General features: G+C 40.9%; 1 protein-coding gene across 1 annotated transcript; it reads right to left on the minus strand.

Annotated features, from left to right (window-relative positions):
• Window positions 1–2451: 2451 nt before the first annotated feature.
• LOC308079101 (neoverrucotoxin subunit alpha-like) lies at window positions 2452–26266 on the minus strand. Its single transcript, XM_080420454.1, has 6 exons — window positions 26171–26266; window positions 15174–15450; window positions 12147–12179; window positions 11981–12052; window positions 11647–11706; window positions 2452–3360 (listed from the first exon to the last, which is right to left on the minus strand). Exons 2-6 carry the CDS (start codon window positions 15439–15441, stop codon window positions 2807–2809), a joined length of 987 nt encoding a protein of 328 aa, XP_080276580.1. The 5' UTR covers window positions 15442–15450; window positions 26171–26266; the 3' UTR covers window positions 2452–2806.

A 26266-nucleotide genomic window follows, 5' to 3' on the forward strand; every position in this document is an offset into this window, starting at 1 on the left:
GTGTGTGTGTGTGTGTGTTCATTTATGGTTGAGAAATATTTTCAGAGATATGTTTACAATTAAGAAAAGATTCAGGTTAGTGTTAGGGTTAGACATTTAGAAGTTAGGTGTAATAATGACATTTATTTATACAGCACTTTTCATAGAAATGCAGCTCAAAGTGCTGTACAATGTAGCAACAACTATTTAAACAGATGCTATTAAAAAAAGCAATAAAAACTACAGTATTACAAATTGCAGATCTACAAGCTCATAGCGCGGCACCGAGTGCCGCGCTATGAGCTTGTAGATCTGCTATTTTTGAAAAATTCTTCAACGTTTGTGCAAATCTTTGAATACATTTTTTTAACTACATTTTTAACTCAAATCCTTGCGTCTTGGGGGTCCCTGGAACAACATATTTATAGATGGTGGGGAGGGGGGGGGGGAGGTCCTTCACATGGAAAAGTTTTAGAACCACTGATATAAAATATGTTGTTCCAGGGAGGGACAGATCTACAAGCTCATAGCGTGGCACTCGGTGCCGCGCTATGAGCTTGTAGATCTGCTATTTTTGAATAGCCAAAGTATAAAATAATGGATTACTTATAGCTGAAAATCACAGATTAGGAGGAGTAACTGATGGATGCAGCATCACCTTAATGTTCTTCTGGGGTTTTAACTGTAATCTCTAGTACACTGGGTCCCAAACTGGGGGGTCGGGACCCCCAGGGGGTCCCCCACATTATTCTGGGGTCGTCCCCAGATGATTAGCTTTAAAGGGATAGTACACCCCCAAAACGACTTTTCTCTTTGAATACCGGACTTTTACTTGATTCTGCATTGCAGTATTGATATTTTTACTTAAGTAAAACATTTGAGTACATTTGAGTATGCTCTTAGTGCATTCCTACAGACCAACAATCTTATTCTACAAATATGATTTTAAATGTGTTTATGATTTTACAAACTATAACATTATTGATACAAGTTATTATTATGACCTTTATTCTCATGGTTTATGCAAGAAGAGATTGATTGATTGTTTAAATATTTTATTAGAGAAAAAGTAAACAGCACAGAAGTACAGTAACACATAAAGAATAATAAAAATGAAAGACATTTGATTTGAACAGTAATTCACATCAGCTGATCAGTAGGTTATAGAAAGATTGATTTAGATAAAACATTTGATCAGGCAATTATAACATAATATAAGTATAGAGCAAACATTAAAACACACTGGGTCTCATTCACCAAGATTATCGTCCCTGACCACCAATACATTACAATTAAAAACTTAAACTGATAGAAACTAAATCAGAACAAAGCATTTTCACTAAATTAAAACTAAACTAACAAAACCCGCTTTAAAAACTAAAGTGAAAACATGAAGTGAAAACCTCATAAAAACACAAAGGAATGAACAACATAGCCTGGTAAACCCTCCCTCCGGAAATCTCATTTCTATTTGATTCCAGGAGTGAGTCTGGCCTGATCGCCCATTCTGCAATATTGGCTGCGGGCTGGAGTTGGGCGGGAGTAATACCGTTGACTGACAACCCCTTCAGCCAATGATAATTTTTCCCCTTCAGCCAATCAGCAGTTCACCAGTCTAATGTGACGCAACGGGACGTTTGAGACTTTCGGGGCCCAAAATGGGTTGCCTTATTCGGATACATGGGTGTCACTGCCCACCCCTACCGGTTCTCTAAATATTTATTTTTAAATAGGCTTTGTCATGATTAATTGACCACATATATGAAGTTAAACAACTCAATTCTATCCAAACGATATCTTATAAGTAAATTCCGTGCCTCAAAATAGAAGTTAGAGAGCTTTTTGAAGTCAAAAAATAGCGGAGAATATAGTGGACAGAAAAAGATGGCTGCCGTTCGTGTTTTGGGCTCACTCGAACTCGCCACCTGATTGGCCAACTGTCGCTGTCAATCACAGAACGATGTGCGACGACGCTGATAGGCTCGGTTAGCTGGTAATTCCACTAGAAACCCCCACAATGGGCTATCAGGCCAGACTCACTCCTGGAATCAAATAGAAATGAGATTTCCGGAGGGAGGGTTTACCAGGCTATGAACAACATGGTGTTACAGATTAAACATCAGATCTCATAGATAACTTCATAGGCTATCGTTTGACAGACTCTGTCATCAGTGTTGTGTAAATCAGTGTTTTTTTTTTGTTTACACATAATCTTTTCTATTAATCTGTTAACTCATGTTAATGTGTATTTTCACACATTTAAACCCCTCATTACTTAGTAAACTTCACCTGTGGGCTCTGTACTTGGTCTGCTCTTTTTCTCACTCTACACCAAACCTCTTTAATGAAAATAACTGGTCCTCCCCAGAGAGAGAGAGACAGAGAGACAGAGAGAGAGAGAGAGGGAGAGAGAGAGAGAGAGGGAGAGAGAGAGCGAAAGAGACTGAGAGAGAGAGAGAGAGAGAGAGAGAGAGAGAGAGAGAGAGAGAGGAGTGAGAGAGAGAGAGAGAGAGAGAGAGAGAGACAGAGAGACAGAGAGACAGAGAGAGAGAGAGAGAGTGAGTGTGAGGGAGAGAGTTTTGTATTCATGTATAAACTAGCAACACCAGGGTTTTTAACCCCATGAACCCATGAACTCCCTGTAGGAGAACATCCGCCGTCAAACAGCTGATCTACAAGCTGACAACAACGCAACGCCTCGTGAGCTTGTAGATCTGCTATTTTCAGCAAAGAGTTTTGGTGTAGAGGAAAAAAGGAGCAGAGCCCTGAGGAACCCCGGTCAGCTATAGAATAGAGGGTTTAAGAGGTTATACATTACGTTTCATGTTTACCAGATCTCACACACCTCTGCAGTAGCTCTATGAGCCCATATCCCTGCATAGAGAGGTCCTCTGGTGAAGGAGGTTCTTTCTGTATGAAGAAGCCTCATTCTGTTGGCTCTGTCTAAATGATAGAAACATAGAAAACCTTCTGTCTGGTTTACAAAAACACCGACCCTGTTCCTCCCTGTGGAGGGAACAGGTACTGACACTGCAGTACGAATGCTGTTGTGACAGAACCAGTAGCGTTCAGCACCAACAGAACCACCGCACAGTAACATCCAGGACATGTCAGTCCGTCCAAAGCCTGATAGCCCCTCCTCCTCTCTGTTGATGTCTTTATAACTGACTGCTATATTAACATCCTCTCCACTCCATTCAACTTCAAAGTAACAAGGATCAGACAGACTCTCTCTACTCAACACATTAAGGTACTGGGTAAATCTCTGTGGATGATCAGCAAAAGGATGGGGTTGTCCTGTAAAAGTCGCCTTCCTGTAGTTTTCTGACAGGATGAGTCTCTTATTCACTGTGTTTGGGTCCCATGACAGAGGAGAGGAATCTGTGAGAAAAACACATGATAAAATACACAACTTATTAACCCATTCAAGACCGGGAACGCATCCGTGTCATATTGAAGATGTCTTTGGCTATTCAAAAATAGTAGATCTACAAGCTCGCAGCGCAGCAAGCTGCTATTTTTTTTTATCATGAAAATGCTGATCTACAAGCTGTCAACAATGCGACGCGTCGTGAGCTTGTAGATCTGCTATTTTCGGAAAGAGATTTGGTGTAGAGAGAGAAAAGGAGCAGAGCCCTGAGGAACCCCGGTCAGCTATTATAGAGGGTTTCAAGGGTTTCAGTGGTGGAAAAAGTACTCAAATTCTTTACTTAAGTAAAAGTATCAACACTGCAATATAGAAATACTATGTTACAAGTAAAAGTCCAGAATTCAAAATTGACTTGAGTAAAAGTAGAAAAGTATTGGCATCAAAATGTACTTAAAGAACCAAAAGTAAAAGTACAAAAATGTTTAAAAATAGCAGATCTACAATATATATAATTTTTTTACTCAAATCTTTGCTTCTGGGGGGTCCCTGGAACAACACATTTTCAATACATATACTTTTGGGGGTCCTTGACATGAAAAAGTGTGAAGAACCACTGACATTATAGCAACATGCGTTTTTTCAACCAAAAAAACTGTTAGGATTTAGAAGACATTTGTAGAATCCCACAGAAGAAAAGATTTGAGTTAAAACATTTTAAATAGAAAATATATATTATATATATATATTCGAGTGCCGCGCTATGAACTTGTAGATCTTCTATTTTTGAATAGCCTAAGTGATTGTGACACAGATGCGTTCCCGGTCTTAATGGGTTAAACACTTTGTACCTGATGACTGTATTCTGGACATGTTATTATACACCAACATGTTCACACATTAAAACTATAAATCATTTAAAACATTTTCACACAACTCCTCATGTGTGTTTTCAGTGGTTTTACGATAGAGGGCGCTGTTCTGCAGTCTGTGAATGATCACCAGGATCAGGTGATCACATTATATTATATTACATTATATTACATTACATTATATTACATTATATTACATTATATTACATTACATTACATTATATTACATAACATTACATAACATTACATTATATTACATTATATTATATTACGTTATATTACATAACATTACAGTCATTTAGCAGACACTTTTATCCAAAGACTTACAATAAGTGGTGCAGCTATAGATGATGTTTTAACTCAAAAATATATTTAAATATTTTCAAATAATAATAATAATAAATATTATTATTTTTATTATTAATTTCATGAATATAAAAATGTGAAAGTTAGTAGATCTACAAGCTCACACCGTATGGTGTGAGCTTGTAGATCTGCTGTTTTCACTATTCATCATACAAAGTATATACAGAGCTTAAGAGGTTAAAACCTCATACATCTGTTTGAGTTTACACTTTAAATCAGGGTCTTCAACAGGGGGTCCGGGACCCCTAGGGGGTCCTCAGAGTTACTACAGGGGGTCAGGGACCCCTAGGGGTCCTCAGAGTTACTACAGGGGGTCAGGGACCCCTAGTGGGTCCTCAGAGTTACTACAGGGGGTCAGGGACCCCTAGGGGTCCTCAGAGTTACTACAGGAGGTCAGCTCATCAAATCATTGTCTCAGTAATGTGACAAAAACTAAACAAATCTCCATGAATTCAAGGCTTCATGGTGTGGGTATAATTGATAGAAAATATGTTTTTTTGGGGTGAACTATTCCTTTAAGACCTGAGGCCGATTCTTCAAATAACTTATAAATCACTAGTTCTCACACTTTCAACATTTTTTCAAACATTTTCAAAAATAGCAGATGTACAAGTTTTTTGTACAAGCCATAGGCTTTCTTGGGTTTTAAATCCTCTTAGCAGACCTTGTATTGAACTGTACTTTCCTGTGCTTTTTTTTTCAAACTGCTAATCAAGTATTGAATCAATTAAAAAAAAGAACTATTTATTATAAATATAATCCACAGACACAATCCACAATCATTTTAAATCTGGCCACTCTATTTAGCATGTTATTATATGAAAAAAAATCACATTTATTTTTTAAATTGTAACAGCCGATCTACAAGCTCACAACCTGATGTATCACGCTGTGAGTTTAGTTACTTTTGCGTGACACTGTCATGATGAAGTATAAATTAGGTCATTCATTTATGAAAATACCCTAACAGAGATTAAATATGGAGATGCAAGGTTTCTGCCTTCAGCAACAACATGTAAATGAGTTTAAGTGTCTGTTCTGTTCTTCTGTCTCATCTTTCAGGAGGACATTAACGTGAGGAGGGATCTCCTAATTAAAGGACTCTGAATCTTCCTTAATGAGGATCCTGGAGACCTTATGCAGGAGTTCATAGTAAGTGACTGACACTAGAGGTTTGTGCAAAACGAGAGACACACACACACACACACACACACACACACACACACACACACACACACACACACACACACACACACACCAGGGATTCCGTTAGCCGGTATTTACCGGCCATTGATCGATAAAATGTTTAATTGGCCGTTAATTATAAACACCATCGGCCACCGTGGTCGGTTGGGAAAATGCTGTTATTAGGCTATTTCATCATTTAAGCCTATTATTAATATTATTATTTGCATAAAGTAGTTGGCTACAACCATTACAATCATAATCATTTAAAGTTTTTTATCATGATCTGACTTAAATCTGGTTTAATTCCCGACAGCCTGCTGCTGCTGTGCGCTGCAGTTATAGATTAGCCTATTCGTTCTACGATGGTGTCTCGCGTTGAACATATCAGAGCTACAAGCTCACAGCACGTCGCAACGCGCCGCGTTGTGAGCTTGTATGTCTGCTATTTTTGATACGCCACAACACCGTCATACGGTGAAGCACAAAGCTCTTTACACAGCTGTGTCTCTTCCTAATCAGCGCTGAGTAGGTCTACGGGTGGTTCGCTCGGGTGTTGATAAACAGAACTGGGGTTCCGAGGTGATAGAATCTGAACCAAGCCGGACCCAATTGTCGATAATAAAACAGGGACCTAAACACTATTAACATTAAGGTTGAATGAGAATGAGAAGCCCAAAATATATATTCATTTGTTTATACTGTGCGACGGTGCAGGGCAAGGCTCTGGCGCAGGGTAACCGGAGGACTCGCCCCAAAACACCTTCGTCCCCATTTTCAGGCGGACCAGTGGTTCTTGTATTCTTGTATTTGTTTTACTGAGGATAAGGGTAGAAATAGGTTTAGGATTAGGTATAGTTTCACTGAGGTTAAGATTAGGAATAAGGTTAGGTTTTGCAATGTTTTGCTGAGGTTACGTTTAGGAATACCAGGTGAATACCGCCAGATTTTCCCCGGGGCGACCGGGCGTTTTGGTATTCGTCGCGCATCAGTTCACTCATGCCCACTTTATTCATTTCATTTTTGGCAAGTGACATCTCTGCATGATATAGTAGATCATATCATTTAGTTATCTATAAAAACAGGAACAGATTGCATCTGTGATAAAGTGGAAAGAAGCGCAGCTCTAACGTAACGATGTGTAATGATCAGTTGGTTGAAATATAATTAAAATATAATCCTGTCGGCCATGGTGGCCGGCCCAAAAGATGCCTAGCGGATACCCTGACACACACACACACACACACACACACACACACACACACACACACACACACACACACACACACACACACACACACACACACACACACACACACACACACACACACACACACACACACACACACACACACACACACACACACACACACAACGTCCGACTGCGTCATGTGAGCAGTACTAGCCAATCAGCAACGATGACAGACAAACAAACTCGCAACATTGGGGGCGTGGTGGAGGCGTGGAATTAAGCCAATTGTAATAATAGTTGTGACTTAAACACATACTGTCACTGCTAATTATTCTATCACTGTCCTTTGTAGTGACTCTCGATGATTGCTAATTATTTAACAACTAACGACTAAACTGTTGGCTGAGAAACATGGGCAACTAATGATTGCTTTAAATCCCATCATGGTCATACTTTACCCCTGACTTAGTTGCACACCAGTGTCTCACCGAAAATAGCTGATCTACAAGCTCACAACATGTTGTGAGCTTGTAGTTTTCGATGCGAGACACAATACACAGCCAAGTCAAATCAGACTTTATTAAACCGCTCTGTATAGCTCTGAAAAAAAGCTAAAGTGACACAGTCTCAAAAAGCAAAGTGCATCTCAGTAACCACAGATGGATGGAATTCACAAGCTAATTGAGCTATATTACAGTCACAGCTCATGATATGACATGCACATGGGAAATGGAATGGAAATAAAGCCTCCCACCCTTTAAATATTGTATCTCGTTATAGTGATATTATTGTGTCCGCCAGGCCGAAAGGCATGGCGAGAGAGTATGTTTTACCGTATGTCTGTCCGTCCATCCGTCCGTCCGTCCGTCCGTCCGTGCCCAGCTAATCTCCCATAGGACCCGGGGAACATAGGTACGGTCCCCCGGCACCGTTGGCCCGGTCGCTGCGAAACTGTGCACACACACTCCCTGGATGCCAATTCAGAACCTCTGTCCCAACTTTTTCACATGGGCCTGTTATAGCGCCACCAGGAGGCCAATTAGTGCAAAACCCATTTTTTTATATTACTCCTACAGATTGTATCCACACGTCATGCAAATCAGTACTCTATAGTCATGTGATCAACACGGATCTGTCCGATTGTCCATATTCCATCCTCAATGGCTAAGGTTGGCTTCCAAAGTTTGCAGGATTGCTCCGTTTTGAACAAAATGCCTAAAATCACGAACGCAGCTTGCGATTTCCGTGAAATTTCACACGCACTTTCCCACTAGGCCGAGGAAGAAATGCCACGCTTTTTACATTGGCCTGTTATAGCGCCACCAGCAGGTCTAATTTAGCAAAACATATTTTTGGAACAAAATTTCTCAAATCATGAATGCAGTGTCTGATTGCCGTGAAAGGCCTAAGAATAAATGGCACCCTTTTCACATTGCCCTATTATAGCGCCACCAGGAGGCCACAATAACGTACCTGACCTGGCGGAGACCTGTGCTCCGAGGATTATATTATTGGTATCCCTACTGTATAAATGCACATTGAGAGAACCCTATGTTGAATGCTGGTCTCATGAATGCTTTTTGTTTTAACTAAATAATCCTTGTTGTTAACACTAGGATGTGGATGAGACACTTAATGAGGATGCCATTGAGAAGACCACCATGGGGATCTTCTCAATCAAAAACACTGGTAGTGATGAACTTGACGATGTCAGAAGGACGACTGATTAAACTCTGACTCTACTCGCAAAGTCTACCCACCCACTCAAGAATCTACAGACCATCTACAAAGAGTCTACTCACAGACTACTCAGACTCTACTCACAGAGTCTACTGTCTACAAAGACTGTATTCAGGCTCTCTACTTGAGTCTACAAACAGTCTACTGTCTATAAAGACTGTATTCAGGCTCTACTTGAGTCTACAAAGAGTCTACTGTCTACAAAGACTGTATTCAGGCTCTACTTGAGTCTACAAAGAGTCTGCTGTCTACAAAGACTGTATTCAGGCTCTACTTGAGTCTACAAAGAGTCTGCTGTCTACAAAGACTGTATTCAGGCTCTCTACTTGAGTCTACAAAGAGTCTACTGTCTACAAAGACTGTATTCAGGCTCTACTTGAGTCTACAAAGAGTCTACTGTCTACAAAGACTGTATTCAGGCTCTACTTGAGTCTACAAAGAGTCTACTGTCTACAAACACTATATTCAGGCTCTACTTGAGTCTACAAAGAGTCTACTGTCTACAAAGACTGTATTCAGGCTCTCTACTTGAGTCTACAAAGAGTCTACTGTCTACAAACACTATATTCAGGCTCTACTTGAGTCTACAAAGAGTCTACTGTCTACAAAGACTGTATTCAGACTCTACTTGAGTCTACATAGAGTCTACTGTCTACAAAGACTGTATTCAGGCTCTCTACTTGAGTCTACAAAGAGTCTACTGTCTACAAAGACTGTATTCAGGCTCTACTTGAGTCTACAAAGAGTCTACTGTCTACAAAGACTGTATTCAGACTCTACTTGAGTCTACAGAGAGTCTACTGTCTACAAAGACTGTATTCAGGCTCTACTTGAGTCTACAAAGAGTCTACTGTCTACAAAGACTGTATTCAGGCTCTACTTGAGTCTACAAAGAGTCTACTGTCTACAAAGACTGTATTCAGACTCTCTACTTGAGTCTACAAAGAGTCTACTGTCTACAAAGACTGTATTCAGGCTCTCTACTTGAGTCTACAAAGAGTCTACTGTCTACAAAGACTGTATTCAGGCTCTACTTGAGTCTACAAAGAGTCTACTGTCTACAAAGACTGTATTCAGACTCTACTTGAGTCTACAAAGAGTCTACTGTCTACAAAGACTGTATTCAGGCTCTCTACTTGAGTCTACAAAGAGTCTACTGTCTACAAAGACTGTATTCAGGCTCTACTTGAGTCTACAAAGAGTCTACTGTCTACAAAGACTGTATTCAGACTCTACTTGAGTCTACAAAGAGTCGACTGTCTACAAAGACTGTATTCAGGCTCTCTACTTGAGTCTACAAAGAGTCTACTGTCTACAAAGACTGTATTCAGGCTCTACTTGAGTCTACAAAGAGTCTACTGTCTACAAAGACTGTATTCAGGCTCTCTACTTGAGTCTACAAAGAGTCTACTGTCTACAAAGACTGTATTCAGACTCTACTTGAGTCTACAAAGAGTCTACTGTCTACAAAGACTGTATTCAGGCTCTCTACTTGAGTCTACAAAGAGTCTACTGTCTACAAAGACTGTATTCAGGCTCTACTTGAGTCTACAAAGAGTCTACTGTCTACAAAGACTGTATTCAGGCTCTACTACTAAACATTTCGGTGGTGGATGTTAGTTTGCCGCATTAAGGCCAGTTTTATTACCCACGTAATATGTTCTAGCAAGTTACAGAGGTGGCAAAAAATAACAATATTGATATTCAATGTTTAAAAAAAAGAAAGAAGTTCATATAATTGATAGTGTTTTACAATTGATTATGACCAACAAAAAAAATGTAAACTGTTTGAATTGTGTTGGACTAACATGATTACATGACATGACTGACTCATGTTGTCAGAACGTGATTAAAACATTTATAAAATAGAAAAAGTGCTCCTCGGAGCACTTTCACAGGTCAGAAATTGGCCTCATGGTGGCGCTATAACAGGCCCATGTGAAAAATTTGGGGCAGAGATTCGGAATTGGCATCCAGGGAGTGTGTTTGCAAAGTTTCGTTGCGATCAGGCCAACGGTGCCTGAGATTAGCTGTTCACAGACAGAAGGACGGACGGACGGACGGACAGGGGGTAAAACATACTCTCTCGCCATGTCTTCGGCCTGGCGGAGACAATAACTTTGTTAAATTGCATTAGGTTAAGTTAATATTGATGTGTATAACCTAGACAACTGGATTGAGTGTTGCCAAAGCAAACAATTAATCTGCAATCAATGTCCGCTATTCAATCAATTAGATCCAACAACTTATTTTTTTCAATGTACAAGCTCAAAACGCATCGCATCACGTTGTGAGCTTGTAGATCAGCTGTTTTCACTGCTTTGCCACAACACTCTTGTATGATGAATTAGGGCAGGGGTGAAGTAGGACATTATTTTTTAATTTATGATTTAAAGGTAGGGTAAGTGATATTTATTGGTTAAAACAAAAAGTATTTTGTTAAAAGGTTAAAACACTGTATTCTGATAGTAATCATTGCTATAGAGTGTTTTTTTAGTAACAGATGTCTCCCTGTCTCTCCAGCTCTTTAATAAACATAAAATCCATTTTCTGGTAAGTGTCAAAATCTAAGCCAATCAGGAGAAAGTACCCATTTTTAAGCTTAATTTGTAATTTGTGTTCCAGTTCCAATTTTGTCTGCTCATTTCTTAGTGTCATCACTTCCAATTACACTTGTTTAATCTGTATCATGATTGAGTTCTCTGCCCTGGTTGGATAAAATTGGAAATGAAACTGAAACGAAAATGCATTTTCTGTTTTATAAAGAGCTGGAGAGACAAGGACACACACACACACACACACACACACACACACACACACACACACACACACACACACACACACACACACACACACACACACACACACACACACACACACACACACACACACACACACACACACACACACACACACACACACACACACAACCACCATGGACTCACGTTTTATAAAGTCCTCTCTGTTTGTGCTCCCAGGAGGTATCGATGGACGTGAAGCATTGACTGGAGACAAATTAGACAGAAGAAATCATTAACATGACTGAAGAATAACCTTAACTGAGGTTACATTTTAACCTACAATATATCATGATATAATTGTGCCTATTGTAGTTGTGCTTCATCTCATTTTAAATATTCAATCATTTATGATTATTGGCTCATTTTGGTTCCGCTTTGGGAACATGGTGCCCTGGATATATCTACTCTCTAAAAGACAGCTATTCATCAGATTACTAATGTCTGACACATGTATACAAAAATATTTCATCTTACTCACCTGTCTGTTGGTCTGATGAGGCAATATTTAGTTTAGCAAATTCAGCCTTCACAAGATCACTTATCTGCTGTGCTGCAATGACAGATATGTATACATTTGGATGAACAATAAACAGAACGAGCAAACTATAGACTTTTATGTAGGTTTTTAATAATCAATTTCTCACCAGAAAGTGGGTTTTCAGTGATGGCACCTTTTTCTGTCAGAACATACAGAAATAACATAGATGTTTATATGAACCACACAGACAGTCAAAGAATAATATCTTCTATCTTTATCTTGTATTTATTGTAATATTGTTGTATTGAAGTAAATATAAATATATAATATAAATATTTACTTCTACACATAAACTCTCTACACATTATAAAGTCAAGTACTGTATCATAATACTACAATAATCATTAGGCACTGGCGGACATTTTGATAACACATCCTATGCATTCCATGTTAGTTCTCATGTTTGTAAAACATAATCATTTCAGAATGCTTTTTATAATCATTGTTATAATACATGCAGTCTGATCCTAGTTTACAACATCACAGTTGATTTGACTTTTCTGTAATATTTTCAGGGTTTTGTAACTGTAGCAGGATGGGCGTTGTCTCCCACTCTGCCCATGGCCCATCCTCCTCCCACTGTTAGCTTCTCCTCTCGTTTGTGTGTGTAACTGCCAGAGTAATCATTTTTATTTCTTGTTTTTGCTCTTATTTAATATAATTATTTATGCCCATTATCCATGCCCATTTTGTTGAGTCGCTTTATTTGAAGTAGTATTTTGTACCGGAAACTCAGTTAAATGTCCGGAACTCCTTATAAGGGAGGCTGGGACACGGACACGTTAGTGGTTGCACTTCCTCCCTTGAGGTGAGACAGGGAGAGTGTGAGACAGGTATGTTTGTGTCCTGGATCTTTAATGCCTAAAGAATCGCATATTGAACATTATATGGGTTTGAACGTTTGGTTAATGAAATGATTTGTATTGCAGTTGTGTTGCTGTTGTGAGTCTGTCGTGGGCACAAGGACTCATTCCCTTCTTAAAGTCTATATGCAGCCAGCAAGGTGTGTTTGTTTGTATTTGCTTTAGTTTATGTGTTTGTTTATAGTACCATGTTTACGTCATGTTTCTGTTATTAATGCAAGTGTTTGTTTGTTTATGCTTTATTTATGTAGTTCGACGTTGGTGTATTAGAGCCGCAAGAGTGCTTTAATAAACTGTCAGTATGCAGAACCACTGTGTCGTTTATGACTACTGGAGGGAGTGACAGTGTGCGTGTCCTCACTGACCGCTTTCCAAAGCTGACCCGTTGGGCTTCAGTTCAGTTCTCACGCTTGTGCACGGCTTGTGCACGGCGTGTGCGTTTCCTCACTGACCGTGTAACTTCCGGGAAAAAAACCAAAGCTGGGCCGTTGGGCTTCAGTATTGTTTGTTGTCCACCATGCATCAGATTAGGTATGTTTCTTGTTGTTTAGCGAGTGCCAGCTGTGCATTTAGTTATATGTTATGGTCATGAACTTGACCGGTTGTCTTCATGTTGTTTTAGTCTGTGTGCAACTGTCCGAGTGTCCGTCTCTCCACGAGAGCACTTCCCCCTCGGGTTGTCTACCCCTGGCTGTGTGTGTGTGTGTGTGTGTGTGTGTGTGTGTGTGTGTGTGTGTGTGTGTGTGTGTGTGTGTGTGTGTGTGTGTGTGTGTGTGTGTGACTGCACCACGCAAAGTGTGTCTGTGTGGTAGGTTTAAATATGATGCCTGTCTCTTGTTGCGTCATTGATTTTAAGCACTATTTAATAGTATGCTAACACACTGCTGCTTGTGTTTCCAGGGCTTGGTGAGGAGGAAACACAGCGCTGCTGCTTTGTCCTAGTGTATTTCACCACTGATCCACAGCCCTCGTTTTGGGCTCATTTGATTATTCAATATGTTGTGTGAAACCCCCGACCAGACACTGTCTAATGGGAATTGTATTTTAACCTTATGTATTATATATACATGGTCCTCACTAATTCTCTCTCTGTTGGTGGTTGGTGTTTGGTGCTGAGGCCCCAGCTCGGGACCAGGCGACGCCCACTCCAGTGGTGGTGGTATCCCCTTTCCTTTGTGTGTACTTTGTTTTACTATTTTGGTTTTGTTGTGTGCTGTGCCTTAGGGTGCCACTGCCCTGGGCTGGTTAGCCAGTTCCAGTGGCGGAGCGTCCGGGTAGGCCAGGTAAGCGGCCGCCTACGGGCCCGGGACTCCGGGGGCCCGGGCCGTCAGATCACATGGACCTTTATTTTATTAGAATTATGACGCACTTTGCGTGCTCCGCCTCTCCGTGGACGCCTCTCAGCAAGAGATTCACCAGCTTACATGGAACTGCAAATATATTCGAGGCACCCCAATACACTGTTGGAAGCTCACCCTAACCCTAAAACCGAAATAAAGTAACACAAAAACGAACACAATCCGCCCAAAACCCGCACATTTCTCCGCGCAGTCCGTGCACGTGCACTCCGCGCACGGGCTGGGCACACACGCGCGCGGAGTGCACGTGTGTGTGCAGGGGGGGGCCTGATCAGTGTGCCATGCCTACCAGCCCGGCTTTCAGTTGTTCCGCCACTGGCCAGTTCCCCTCCCCTTGGTAAGCCTCAGCATCGAACTCTCTCTGTAGAGATACGATTTATATGGTTGAACCACAGTGCAACATTCCAACCTGTTGGTCATTTACTAATTGTTACTATGTATGTTTTAACTCTTGTATGTTGAATAAAACGTATGTAAATTTGTACTTTACGCCACGCCTCTGCCTCAAATCTTTAACAGTATGACGTACCTTGTGGGGAGTTAATTCATGTTTCAGGATTCCTAAAACATATTTCTGGCTACTTTTACCTGTACCGCCCTGTTACATAACCATAAAAAAACTATACAGAATGTCTGTTATGACCTCTTTATATAATAATGTATTATCTGGCACTGATGATGATTGTCATATGACCTAAACGATTTCTGCACTTTACACTTGGAGCACTTTATTGAGCATTGAAAATATACATGCTTTTTTCTGCCCTTTTTCCTTCATGTTTTTGACACTCTACCACACCTGCAATCAACTCTGAACTAAGGACAGAGAAGGGCGACTAAAATGTTTATAGATATATTATAGACATGGGATGGATAGCAAGTGTTACCACATTAAACATTATCTCTTCATACCTGTTGGTGTGTTTTCAAACATCCTCGCTAGATCACTCCTGTTGACCTTCACCAGGAGAGTTGCCATCAGCTGAGCTTCGTTCCCGGGATAATTATGTTCGATCTTGTCAACGACGTCCGTGATCTTAGCATCCTGCAGAGCACTCTTTTTCAGCGGCTGGAGACCTTCAACATTGCCAGGACGTTGCAGACGCCACTTGAACTCGTCTAACTCCTGCGGATTAAGATCACGCAGAGCGTTCAGGATACGATCCGTAAGTGTCTCCATGGTGGATTCCTACAAACACATGATGTCAACATGTCAGCTTCATTCTCTTAATGCTTTGGATGTGAAGAGACTAAACACACACACACACACACACTGTAGTTGAAGTTCTGCACATCAAGGAGTACACATTAATGAATCTGAATGAATGAATACACATTAATGTACATTTCTGTATACCATAGTTCTACAAATGAATTAATTTATATACATCACATATAGACACATACTGTAGACCAGTGAAAGCAAAGTAATATAGAATGTAGTATCAGAATAATAATGTTACAAGCTCACAGCGCGATGCGACGCGTTGTGAGCTTGTAGATCTGCTATTTTCAAAAAATCTTGAAACATTCTAACAACACAAATCTGGTACGGGTCTCCCTGGCAAAACATCTTCAGATGAGGGTTACTACGGACAAATAGAATATATTAATGTGGGGGTCCATGAAAATATTTGAGAACCACTGGTTTAAATAATTTAAAAAATGTAACAAGCCCAAATAAGCAACTACACTTTAGAAACTAGCCCAAAAAAACCCACAGCTAGTTAGTTAAGACAATATTTCTAACAATTATTTACAAGGGACTTTACAGTAAAAGGGGCCCAACGTTGCTTATAACAAGCAGACATGGCAACGCTGCTCTGCACTGTGGCTCACAGCCTGTGTGAGCAGCGTTGCCAGGTTTTGTGAGAGAAACAAGCAACTAGGTATATGAAAACGAGCACAAAAGAACATGAGGCCACATGAGCACATCAAAATCTAAAGCTCACAACGCGTCGCCATGTGATGCGTTGCAAAATTGTAGATCTGCTATTTTAAAAAATATATATATTGAAAGAAAAATAGTGTAATATTATGAACAGAATCAAATGTTTTATGGTCATGATTCACCAGGATCCTGGATGACTTGGTTCCAGGCTTTCCAGGCAGAAATCACTATGGGGGGAAAAGGGGCTTTAGATCTGTGGCACCACAAAATGGCCGCCACTGCTATGCCCTATATCAGCGGTTGTACTGAAGCCCATTTATTTTGTTTAGAAAACTACACCTCCTGCTGGACGTTTTATGTATAGCACTGGGTTTATGTGTAGCACAGGGTGGCAATTAGTGCCAATAGACCCTATTGGGTTCAGCTTGCATACTAGCAGCAAAGCCAAAAGCAGCTCAGTTTGGCTGCAGACCACAAACATTCTTCAGCCTTGGTCAACATATGTCTGTGAGTAATAGTTTGTGATGCATTTGTGTTACTTGGTCATGTTTCTGTTTAAAGGCTACTTACACAATGTATACCTACCTGTTATTTACCTGTAGTTTTATGTTGAATTCATGGGTGTTGATTCATTGTACCTTATAAGTTGTAATTTAACATACTCACCTGCTACTTACCTTTTGTTACCTGCTAACCTGTATAAAAAAGAGAAAGAAATGTCATATGTGAAAAAGAAATGCTTTATGTTTAATACAATGTTAATATTCAGCACAGTGCTTTATTTACATTTGAAGTAACTGACTGAATGTTTTCTATATGTCTTGTATTTTTCAGTTTTACAAAATTATACAAAGTAAAAGCAACCTCAAGATAAACACTGGACTTGCTTAATCTTTATTGTTCGCTAACTGTCAAACTATTGTTGAGGACACACAATAGAGAGGACAGTATAGTAAAAAGACATCGGCGCAACGGGCGAAGAACAAAAATAACTGTGAATATCTCACTACTACAGCACAATGGAACATCACACAGGTGCAGAAGAGGAACCACCCAGTGATGCAAAGAGCAAAATGCCCTCAGTCTATGAGACAAGATCAGAAGTTCGCTCGACAGGGAGTTAAAAAAGATCATCAACCTCTGCTGCAACCAAAGCCAGACCCAAAGCGGAGGCAGCACGGGTGAGGGTCAAATTTGCTGAACAAGAAGCCAACATCATGAGACAAAAAGCTATGATGGATGCTGAGCTACACGTATTGCAACAACACAAAGAGGAAACAGCAGCCTCCAGGGAAGCAGAAGTGTATGAAGCAGCAGCAGATCTGGAAGTGTACCAACGTGATCTGTTAGAACAGGTGAAGGAAGAAGATGCAGCTCAGCGTACCAAAGACTATGTAGATAGACACTCTTTGGAAGAGCATGCTCTACAGATTCTCAAATGCAGTCGACTCCAATAAACACTGCAACTCAGCAATTAACACAGCAGCTTCAGCAAATGCACTTAACTCCAATCGACACTGCTGAGCAATCAACACCGCAGCTTCAGCAAATGCAAGAAACTCTAATCAACACTGCAACACAGCAGTCAACACAGCAGCTTCATCCAAACCATAGTTAAGAATATTCTTCTCCAAGATCAACATATGCCAATAATGCTCCAAGGGTGACAAACCGCATGTCCCACAACCAAGATGATGCCTCCTCTTTACACCAGCATGCATTACAGACATCTCAGAATACTGATCTTGTACGGTACCTGTCAAGAAGAGAGATCGTGAATTCATCTCTTTTGGAGTTTGACGACCGCCCAGAAAATTACTGGGCCTGGAAGTCATCCTTTCAGCATCTTACCAGAGAACTCTGTCTGTCTTCAAGAGAAGAGCTCGATCTACTTGTGAGATGGTTGGGTCCTGAGTCCTCCCTCCAAGCAAAGCGTATCAGGGCAGTGCATGTACACAATCCAGAGGCAGGAGTCCAGATGATACAGCAGCGGTTAGAGGACTGTTATGGCTCCCCTGAATTCATAGAGCATGCCTTGCTAAAAAAGATCGAGAACTTCCCCAGAATAACAAACAAAGAAGCTCACAAGCTGATGGAGCTAGGAGACATACTACTGGAAGTAGAAGCAGCTAAGTCCAGTGGCAGGTTGCCTGGGCTGGCATATCTTGACACAGCAATGGGAGTCAATCCTATCATAGAGAAAATCCCCTACGGTTTGCAAGAGCGATGGATCGTACAGGGCTCCAGATATAAAGAAGAGAATCGGGTCTCATTTCCTCCCTTTGGTTTCTTTGTGAGGATCATTAACAACCAGGCAAAGACACGTAACGATCCAAGCTTTGCTTTCACTATGTCCAGTGGCTTACGGCCTGAACCTCCTGGATGGAATGCGCACAAAACACCTGTGACAGTGAGGAAAACCAAAGTGACATCACCAAACCCCACCATTGCAGCAAATGCAGAAGACAGAAAGCAAGAACCTGATAAGCATTGCCCAATTCATGGTTTACCACATCCATTGTCCAGGTGTCGAGGATTCAGACTGAAGTCCATTGAAGACAGAAAAACTTACCTGAAGGAGAACCATATTTGCTTTCGATGCTGTGCATCCACTGCACATATCGCAAAAGATTGTAAGGCAACGGTTAAATGCAGGGAGTGCAACAGTGAGAGACATATCTCTGCCTTACACCCTGGGCCCGCTCCCTGGCTTACAGAGGTGCCCCCGACTCAGAGCGAGTATGGCGGGGAGTCCGACACAAATGAAGAAATCACAGCTAAATGCACTGACATCTGCAACAAAGCTCCCAGGCCAAGGTCCTGTGCCAAGATCAGCTTGGTGAGTGTTTATCCAGCCAATAACCCAGATAAAGCTCATCAAATATATGTGGTCCTTGATGATCAGAGTAACAGATCCCTGGCAAAGCCAGAATTCTCTACAACATTCACGGAGAGGTAACTTCTTACACACTGAAAACATATTCAGGTGTAACGGAAACTGCAGGGAGAAAGGCAAACGACTTTGTGATGGAGTCACTTGACAAGAAGACACGAGTAGCACTCCCCTCGCTCATTGAGTGCAGCAGGATCCCAGATGATAGATCCGAAATCCCTACGCCTGAGATCACAAAGCACTTCCCACACCTAAGGCCCCTCATAGGCAAGATACCTCCTCTTGAGCCTAAAGCCCCTATCCTTCTCCTACTGGGCAGAGACATTTTAAGCGTACATAAGGTACGGGAGCAGCACAATGGCCCAAACAACACACCATACTGTATGCACAGCGGCTGGATATGGGCTGGGTAGTTGTGGGAGAGGTCTGCCTCGGTGGAGTTCACAAGCCGGCAAGGGTTAACGTCTACAAGAAAAATGTGCTATCAAAGGGTAGAGCACCATTTCTGAGCCCCTGTAGTAACACCATCTGCCTAAAAGAGAAACATGAGTTCTCAGCTCTGCAGCCTTTCAACCCTAAACGGTGCCTGAAAAGTAGTGACCCACAAAACCACTGGTAACGAAGACTTGGGAAACACTTCTTTTGAATATTGAATATTGAATATTTTATTAGGCAAAAATGTAAAACAGCACAGTTACATTTAAAATACTTTGTCTAACAGGTCCGTTCATAAAAGTCCTTGCGGACTTGTTTCCAATGAGGGCCTTGGTATTCAATTCATAGGCATATATAGTGGCACCACAGTTCAAATATCATTACAAAATAAACAGCAAAAAAAAACAAAAAAAAAACACTATGTACAACAAAAAAAAAAAAAAAAGAGGGGAAAAAAATATGTACAAGAACAGGGGGGGAGGGTCTGCTGTCTAACGGGAAAATGGTACTACCTCCTCTTTTGGCCTCCTGAAAGGTGATTATTTAAGGCTCTTTTAAATGAGCCCAGCGAACTGCATTTTTTGAGGGATGGAGTTAGACTATTCCAATCCTGGGTGGCAGTGCTGTAGAAGGAGAATTTGCCCATGTTTGATTTATGGGTGGGTGGTACCTTTGCCATTTCATCAGCCACGCAGATCACTACCCAAACACAAAGAAGAGCAGTGGAACTGTGTGGCCTCCGGTCAAAACCCAGCTGACCATGGTTGGCATGGTACCAGGTCAGCACCCAAAATACATCTCACTCATGAAGTGCTAACTACACTTATGGCCGAAGTCATGGCTATAATGAACAACAGACCTTTGGTTGCGGTTTCCTCCGACCCTGAGGTACCTAAAGTTCTTTCACCAAAATAAATCTTCAGGAAGGGGGACGTTGTCTTGCTCAAGAACACCCAGGTGAAACGCAATGAGTGGCCAGACAGACTCATTGTTAAGGCCTGCTACGACAAGAAAGTGCACAAGGTTACAGTAAGAACAATCAAGCAAGGAACTGCAAAGGAATACTAACACCCAGTCAGTGAAGTAATCTTGCTCTTACATGACAAAGGACAATAGTGCCTAAGAATAGTGGCATGAATCATGTTATTATGCCATGCGGGGAGTGTACTGAACCCCATTTATTTTGTTTAGAAAACTACACCTCCTGCTGGACGTTTTATGTATAGCATCAGGATTAGTGCCAATAGACCCTATTGGGTTCAGCTTGCATACTAGCAGCAAAGCCAAAAGCAGCTCAGTTTGGCTGCAGACCACAAACATTCTTCAGCCTTGGTCAACATGTCTGTGAGTAATAGTTTGTGATGCATTTGTGTTGGTCATGTTTCTGTTTAAAGGCTACTTACACCTACCTGTTATTTACCTGTAGTTTTATGTTGAGTTCATGGGTGTTGATTCATTGTACCTTATAAGTTGTTATTTAACATACTCACCTGCTACTTACCTTTTGTTAGGTGCTAACCTGTATAAAAAGAGAAAGAAATGACATGTGAAAAAGAAATGCTTTATGTTTAATACAATGTTAATATTCAGCACAGTGCTTTATTTACATTTGAAGTAACTGACTGAACGTTTTCTATATGTCTTGTATTTTTCAGTTTTACAAAATTATACAAAGTAAAAGCAACCTCAAGACTAGGTCTCCGCCAGGTCAGGTAGGTTATTGTGGCCACCTGGTGGCGCTATAGTAGGCCAATGTGAAAAGGGTGCCATTTCTTCCTCGGGCTAGTGGGAATGTGTGTGCATTCATGATTTGAGGCATTTTGGTGCAAAAATGTGTTTTGGTAAATTAGACCTGCTGGTGGCCCTATAACAGGCCAATGTGAAAAGGGTGGCATTTCTTCCTCGGCCTAGTGGGAATATGCGTACAAGTTTTCACGGAAATCGCACGCTGTGTTCATGATTTGAGACATTTTGTTCAAAACGGAGAAATCCTGCAACCTTTGGAAGCCAACCTTAGCCAATCAGGATGGAATATGAAATATCGGACAGATCCGTCTTGATCACATGACTATAGAGATACTGTGTACCGATTTGCGTGATGTTTGGATAAAATCTGTAGGAGTAAATGGGTTTTGCACAAATCGGCCTCCTGGTGGCGCTATAACAGGCCCATGTGAAAAATGGGGCAGAGGTTCTGAATTGGCATCCAGGGAGTGTGTGTGCACAGTTTCGCAGCGACCGGGCCAACGGTGCCGGAGATTAGCTGCTAACACACGGACAGGACAGGACGGACGGACGGAAGGACGGACACACGGACGGACGGACAGGGGGTAAAACATACTCTCTCGCCATGCCTTTCGGCCTGGTGGAGACAATAAAACACTGGACTCGCTTAATCTTTATTGTTCGCTAACTGTCAAACTATTGTTGAGGACACACAATAGAGAGGACAGTATAGCGGTAACCAACCTTTTCAAGACCATGAGCACTTTTTATTCCAATGTGTAAGCCCAGATCTACCACTACAATATGTCCCATAAAAACACCTCCCCTTTTTTCATGTACATATCTCTTATGTCTCATACCAGTAACCTGTAAACTGATTGTATGACGTTCTGTATAGTAGTGTATATATCTCAAATCAAAACCATCCAAGTGGAAAAAGCGGCACTCCAAAATAAATACTGCAAGACAGTGGTTCAGATGTAGTTTCTCATTTTATCGCAAGAACGCTAACGCGTTTCGGCCGTAGTCTTTTTAATCTAATCTGCTCTGAGGAAGGCTACGGCCGAAACGCGTTAGCGTTCTTGCAATAAAATGAGAAACTACATCTGAGCCACTCTCTTGCAGTATTTATTTTGGAGTGCCGCTTTTTCCACCTGGATGGTTTTGATTTGAGATGTATACATAGCTGAGCACCCACTGCCTAAACTAAGAAGGCATCCAGAGGAAGCGCACCGGTTTTTCTTTCTTACTAGTGTGTATATCTGTCTGTCTCTTATATGTCATCATGATTTGTGTGCGTGGGAACTCATTTGAAACAAGCTTAGTGCTTTACAAGTTATCCAGTTTCTCATGTCTTACTAAATAAAGTACATCAATTAATCAATCAATCTATTTTGAAGAAAACATTTTAAAATAGTTCAAATAGCCGATCTACAAGCTCACAACGTGTCCATGTAGATCAGCTAGTTGAACTATTTTAAAATGGTTCTATGTCTATACATAATGTAGTGTATGTAATGCATAGACATAGAACAGTATAATATAATGTAGGCCTATCTATACCTTGTTAGTAAATGCTCCAAAACACAGCAGAGGTTCCACTGCTCCAGTGAACGTTGTTTGTATGAGCAGATAGATGCTCTTACTATCATTATTATTGGTGGTGGTGGCAATACTACTAGTTTGAGCCTGGAATTATGAGGGTCACACAATAATAACATACACTTATTAAAGAAAATAAGACCAGAACCAGACAATGAATTAAAAGGTTTGATTATTACAGTCTGCTTGAGGTGTAATGCAGCTTTAAACATATACTGTGGCAGCCAGTGGTATGTATAAACACACACACACACACACACACACACACACACACACACACACACACACACACACACACACACACACACACACACACACACACACACACACACACACACACACACACACACACACACACACACACACAGTCCCTACACAGTCCCTACACAGTCACACACACAGTTTTATTTTTTAATGTGTTGACTTGTAATGTCATTTATGTTTTATGCTGCTATGTTGATTGGAATGACTTTATTTTGAAAGACACCCTTATCTTGAAAGGCCCTCTTGATGAGAAGAGGTCGTTAAGTTAAGGCAGGTGTGTGAGTTTAGCTAATTGCACTGGATACAGAACAGCTGTGTGAGCCTGCAAACAGCATTTTTATGTTAGTAGCAGCAGAGAGTGCATGCTCTTCATTTCTGTCCAATTTGGATGTTTTTCAAGTTACTTTCTACATACCTTCACCAGGAGGCAATGCTGTAAGTTAGAATTCATGTGGAAGCTATAATTTCATGTTATAGTGACAATTTCATGTATGCATAATTAAGTTAATGTTAAAAACGGCAGTTAATGGTTATTTGGTATTAAAAATGATTGTATTTACAAGCTACTGTAAAGAGAACAGGACAACATCTCATGTTGTATTGTATGTTATGTTTATTTCAGTTTTTACTCCATGACCTGTAAAGATGAAGAATCTTCAGTAAAAGAACAAGTCTTACGTCACGATTCTGTCATTATTTCAATGGGAAGTGGAGTTTAGCTCGCTGTTGAGCTGAAGTTCAGCACACACTTTGGCAATAACAGCATAGTTAATAAATATAAATAAACAGCTTTCCAATCCATTGGAGGCCCTTTAAAAAATCCCACATAGGGCCTCAAACAGTCAGGGGGCCTCATGAGATCTCCTCAAATTTTGAAAATTACACAACAAGACCACTTCACTTGAGGCTCTTGTATGAAACATGGCTGGAGGGTTGACATGATGCAAATTATTCTGGAACGCTGCCAGCCATTGTCCCTGCCGTAGCTCCACGTCATTCACAGTGGTGTAAAGTAACTAAGTACATTTACTCTGTACTGTAGCCTACTTAACACACTTTTACTCGAGTATTAAATTAAATTAATTTTCTTGATAACTTTGTACTTACTTCTACTTCAACACATCTCAGAGGCAAATACTGTTCTTTTACTTCACTACAATGATTTGAAAACTTTAGTTACTAGTTACTTTGTAGATTTAGATTATTATTACAAAACATACATTAACCACCCTGTATACATTTCAGCCATTTGAAAATAGCAGATCTACAAGCTCACAATGAGCTTGTAGATCAGTTATTATACATTTGACTTGTAACAGAGTATATCTACATTGCAGTATTGATACTTTTACTTAAGTATGACATGTGAGTACTTTTTACACCACTGATGGAAAGATTGGTTGTGTTGCCGTTGTATTAAGTTCGGCTTTGCAATGCAAACGGCGAGTGATTTATCAAGTGTGGGGGTGTCTCCCTTTTTTTCAAAATGTGTCCACACTTTCAACTTCAACTTCGGCTTAAATATCTCACGGTCCACCGTTCTGTCTGTCACTTTACTGCTGGAACTTTCTGCCATTGTAAACTTTGTCTCTCGTCCTCTCTCTGTTTGTTTTGTGAACAGCATGCGTGGGCGTGCGCCCAGCCTAGCCTGGCCTTAGCAGCCTCATCTCTCTCAGCTGAGCGTGCCGTCGCCTGAGTAATGACGTCATATCTGATCTGCAAGCTCAACTCTCGTTGTAGTGCCGTGTGTTGTGAGTTTGTAGATCAGCTATTGTCGGTGCGAGTCACGGCGCAAAACCAAGTATAAACCCAGGAATGACAGAATAATATCAACACGGCAATGATCACATTGTAATTGTAAAAATATGACAAATATTAACATGTCTCGAACTAAATACAAGACAATAAAATTGATTATTTACATTGCAAACAGATTTTAGATCGATATAATAGCATTAAAGAACGATTTTCTGTTTAATAAAACGATACAGTAGATCGTTTAAAAATGTTTATGGATGCATCCATGTAGAGGGTAGCACGGGTCCACCTGGAACCGAAGACCCGAACAGAGAACCGAGCCGGTTATTGACATGTCCCTCGGGCACGGGCGGATCATTTGAAATGGATGGACCCGTGTGGACCCGTGATCTACCCGACGACCAGCTTTGTATTATTATTTTTACATTACAGGTGAATGCTGCCCCGGGCGAGTGTTTTGGTATTCTTATAAGCAGATTATAATACATTATAAGTATATTCATAATGCATCATAAACATGGGATGTATAGGAAGTGTTACAGGGTCTTCCTCTGATATTTGGAAATATCCCCACAATGTAGACATGTTGTCTGTCTGCCTGTCTGTCTGCCTGTCTATCTTTAACCTTCGGTTTTAAAATGAGACCAATGCGTTGTAATTACGCTCCCAAATCCATATCGCCTGTTCTCTCATAGTTTAATGTTAACAGCCGATTGAAACGCTACGCAGCCAATCTCAGGAGCACTGCACTGCTGTTAAGAATACCAAAACACTCGCCCCGGGGCGGTATTCACCTGGTATTCTTAAACGTAACCTCAGTAAACTATGCCTAAACTTAACCTTAATCCTAAACGTAATCTCATTAAAACGGTGCCAAAACCTAACCTTATTCCTAAACTTAACTTCAGTAAAAGTATGCCTAACTCTAAACTTAATTCTAACCTTATCCTCAGTTTTCCGGGCGGCTACCCTGCGACCTGCGTAGTAACACCATGGAGGTCTTTTAGCAGGTGAAATGCAAACAAAAGCCACCGGGAAGATGCAAGTTGGAACGTTGTCTGTGTGGAGCATGTTTATGGACATAATCTGCGGGGACAGACGGTATAAAGTCGGCGAAATGTTCTCTGTCTGCAACACAGCAGAAAGAATGCGACGCAGTTCGTCTGTGATTACTCTGATGCGGCGGGGGGGAGCAGGAGTTGACTGACACACATGGCTAATCTGAATACCACGGTGATTTTAGCCATAAATGAGCTCCGGGTCCAGTACGGGTATAGAGACCCGGTCAGACCGGGTCTAATACATTTGAATTATTTTTATGTTTGTGGCTACAGCCCTTACCGGTCACACGTCCTGATGAGTCCACCGTCCTCGTCTGTAGAAGTGTTAATGTTGAATGTGTTGCACAGCGTCAGGTATGAACCAGCAGACACACAG

This window comes from Gymnoscopelus braueri, assembly GCF_963280865.1.
Source record: "Gymnoscopelus braueri genome assembly, chromosome: 22".
Classification (NCBI taxonomy): Eukaryota; Metazoa; Chordata; class Actinopteri; order Myctophiformes; family Myctophidae; genus Gymnoscopelus; species Gymnoscopelus braueri.

What these genes read in the sequence shown, in the direction of transcription:
- LOC308079101 (XM_080420454.1), bottom strand. Translation starts at nt 15,441, where the DNA reads ATGGAGACACTTACGGATCGTATCCTGAACGCTCTGCGTGATCTTAAT. An exon ending in CACTGAAAACCCACTTTCTG is followed by an intron (nt 12,053 to 12,146) that starts GTGAGAAATTGA and finishes CTGTCATTGCAG; the next exon opens with CACAGCAGATAAGTGATCTT. An exon ending in CTCATCAGACCAACAGACAG is followed by an intron (nt 11,707 to 11,980) that starts GTGAGTAAGATG and finishes ATTTGTCTCCAG; the next exon opens with TCAATGCTTCACGTCCATCG.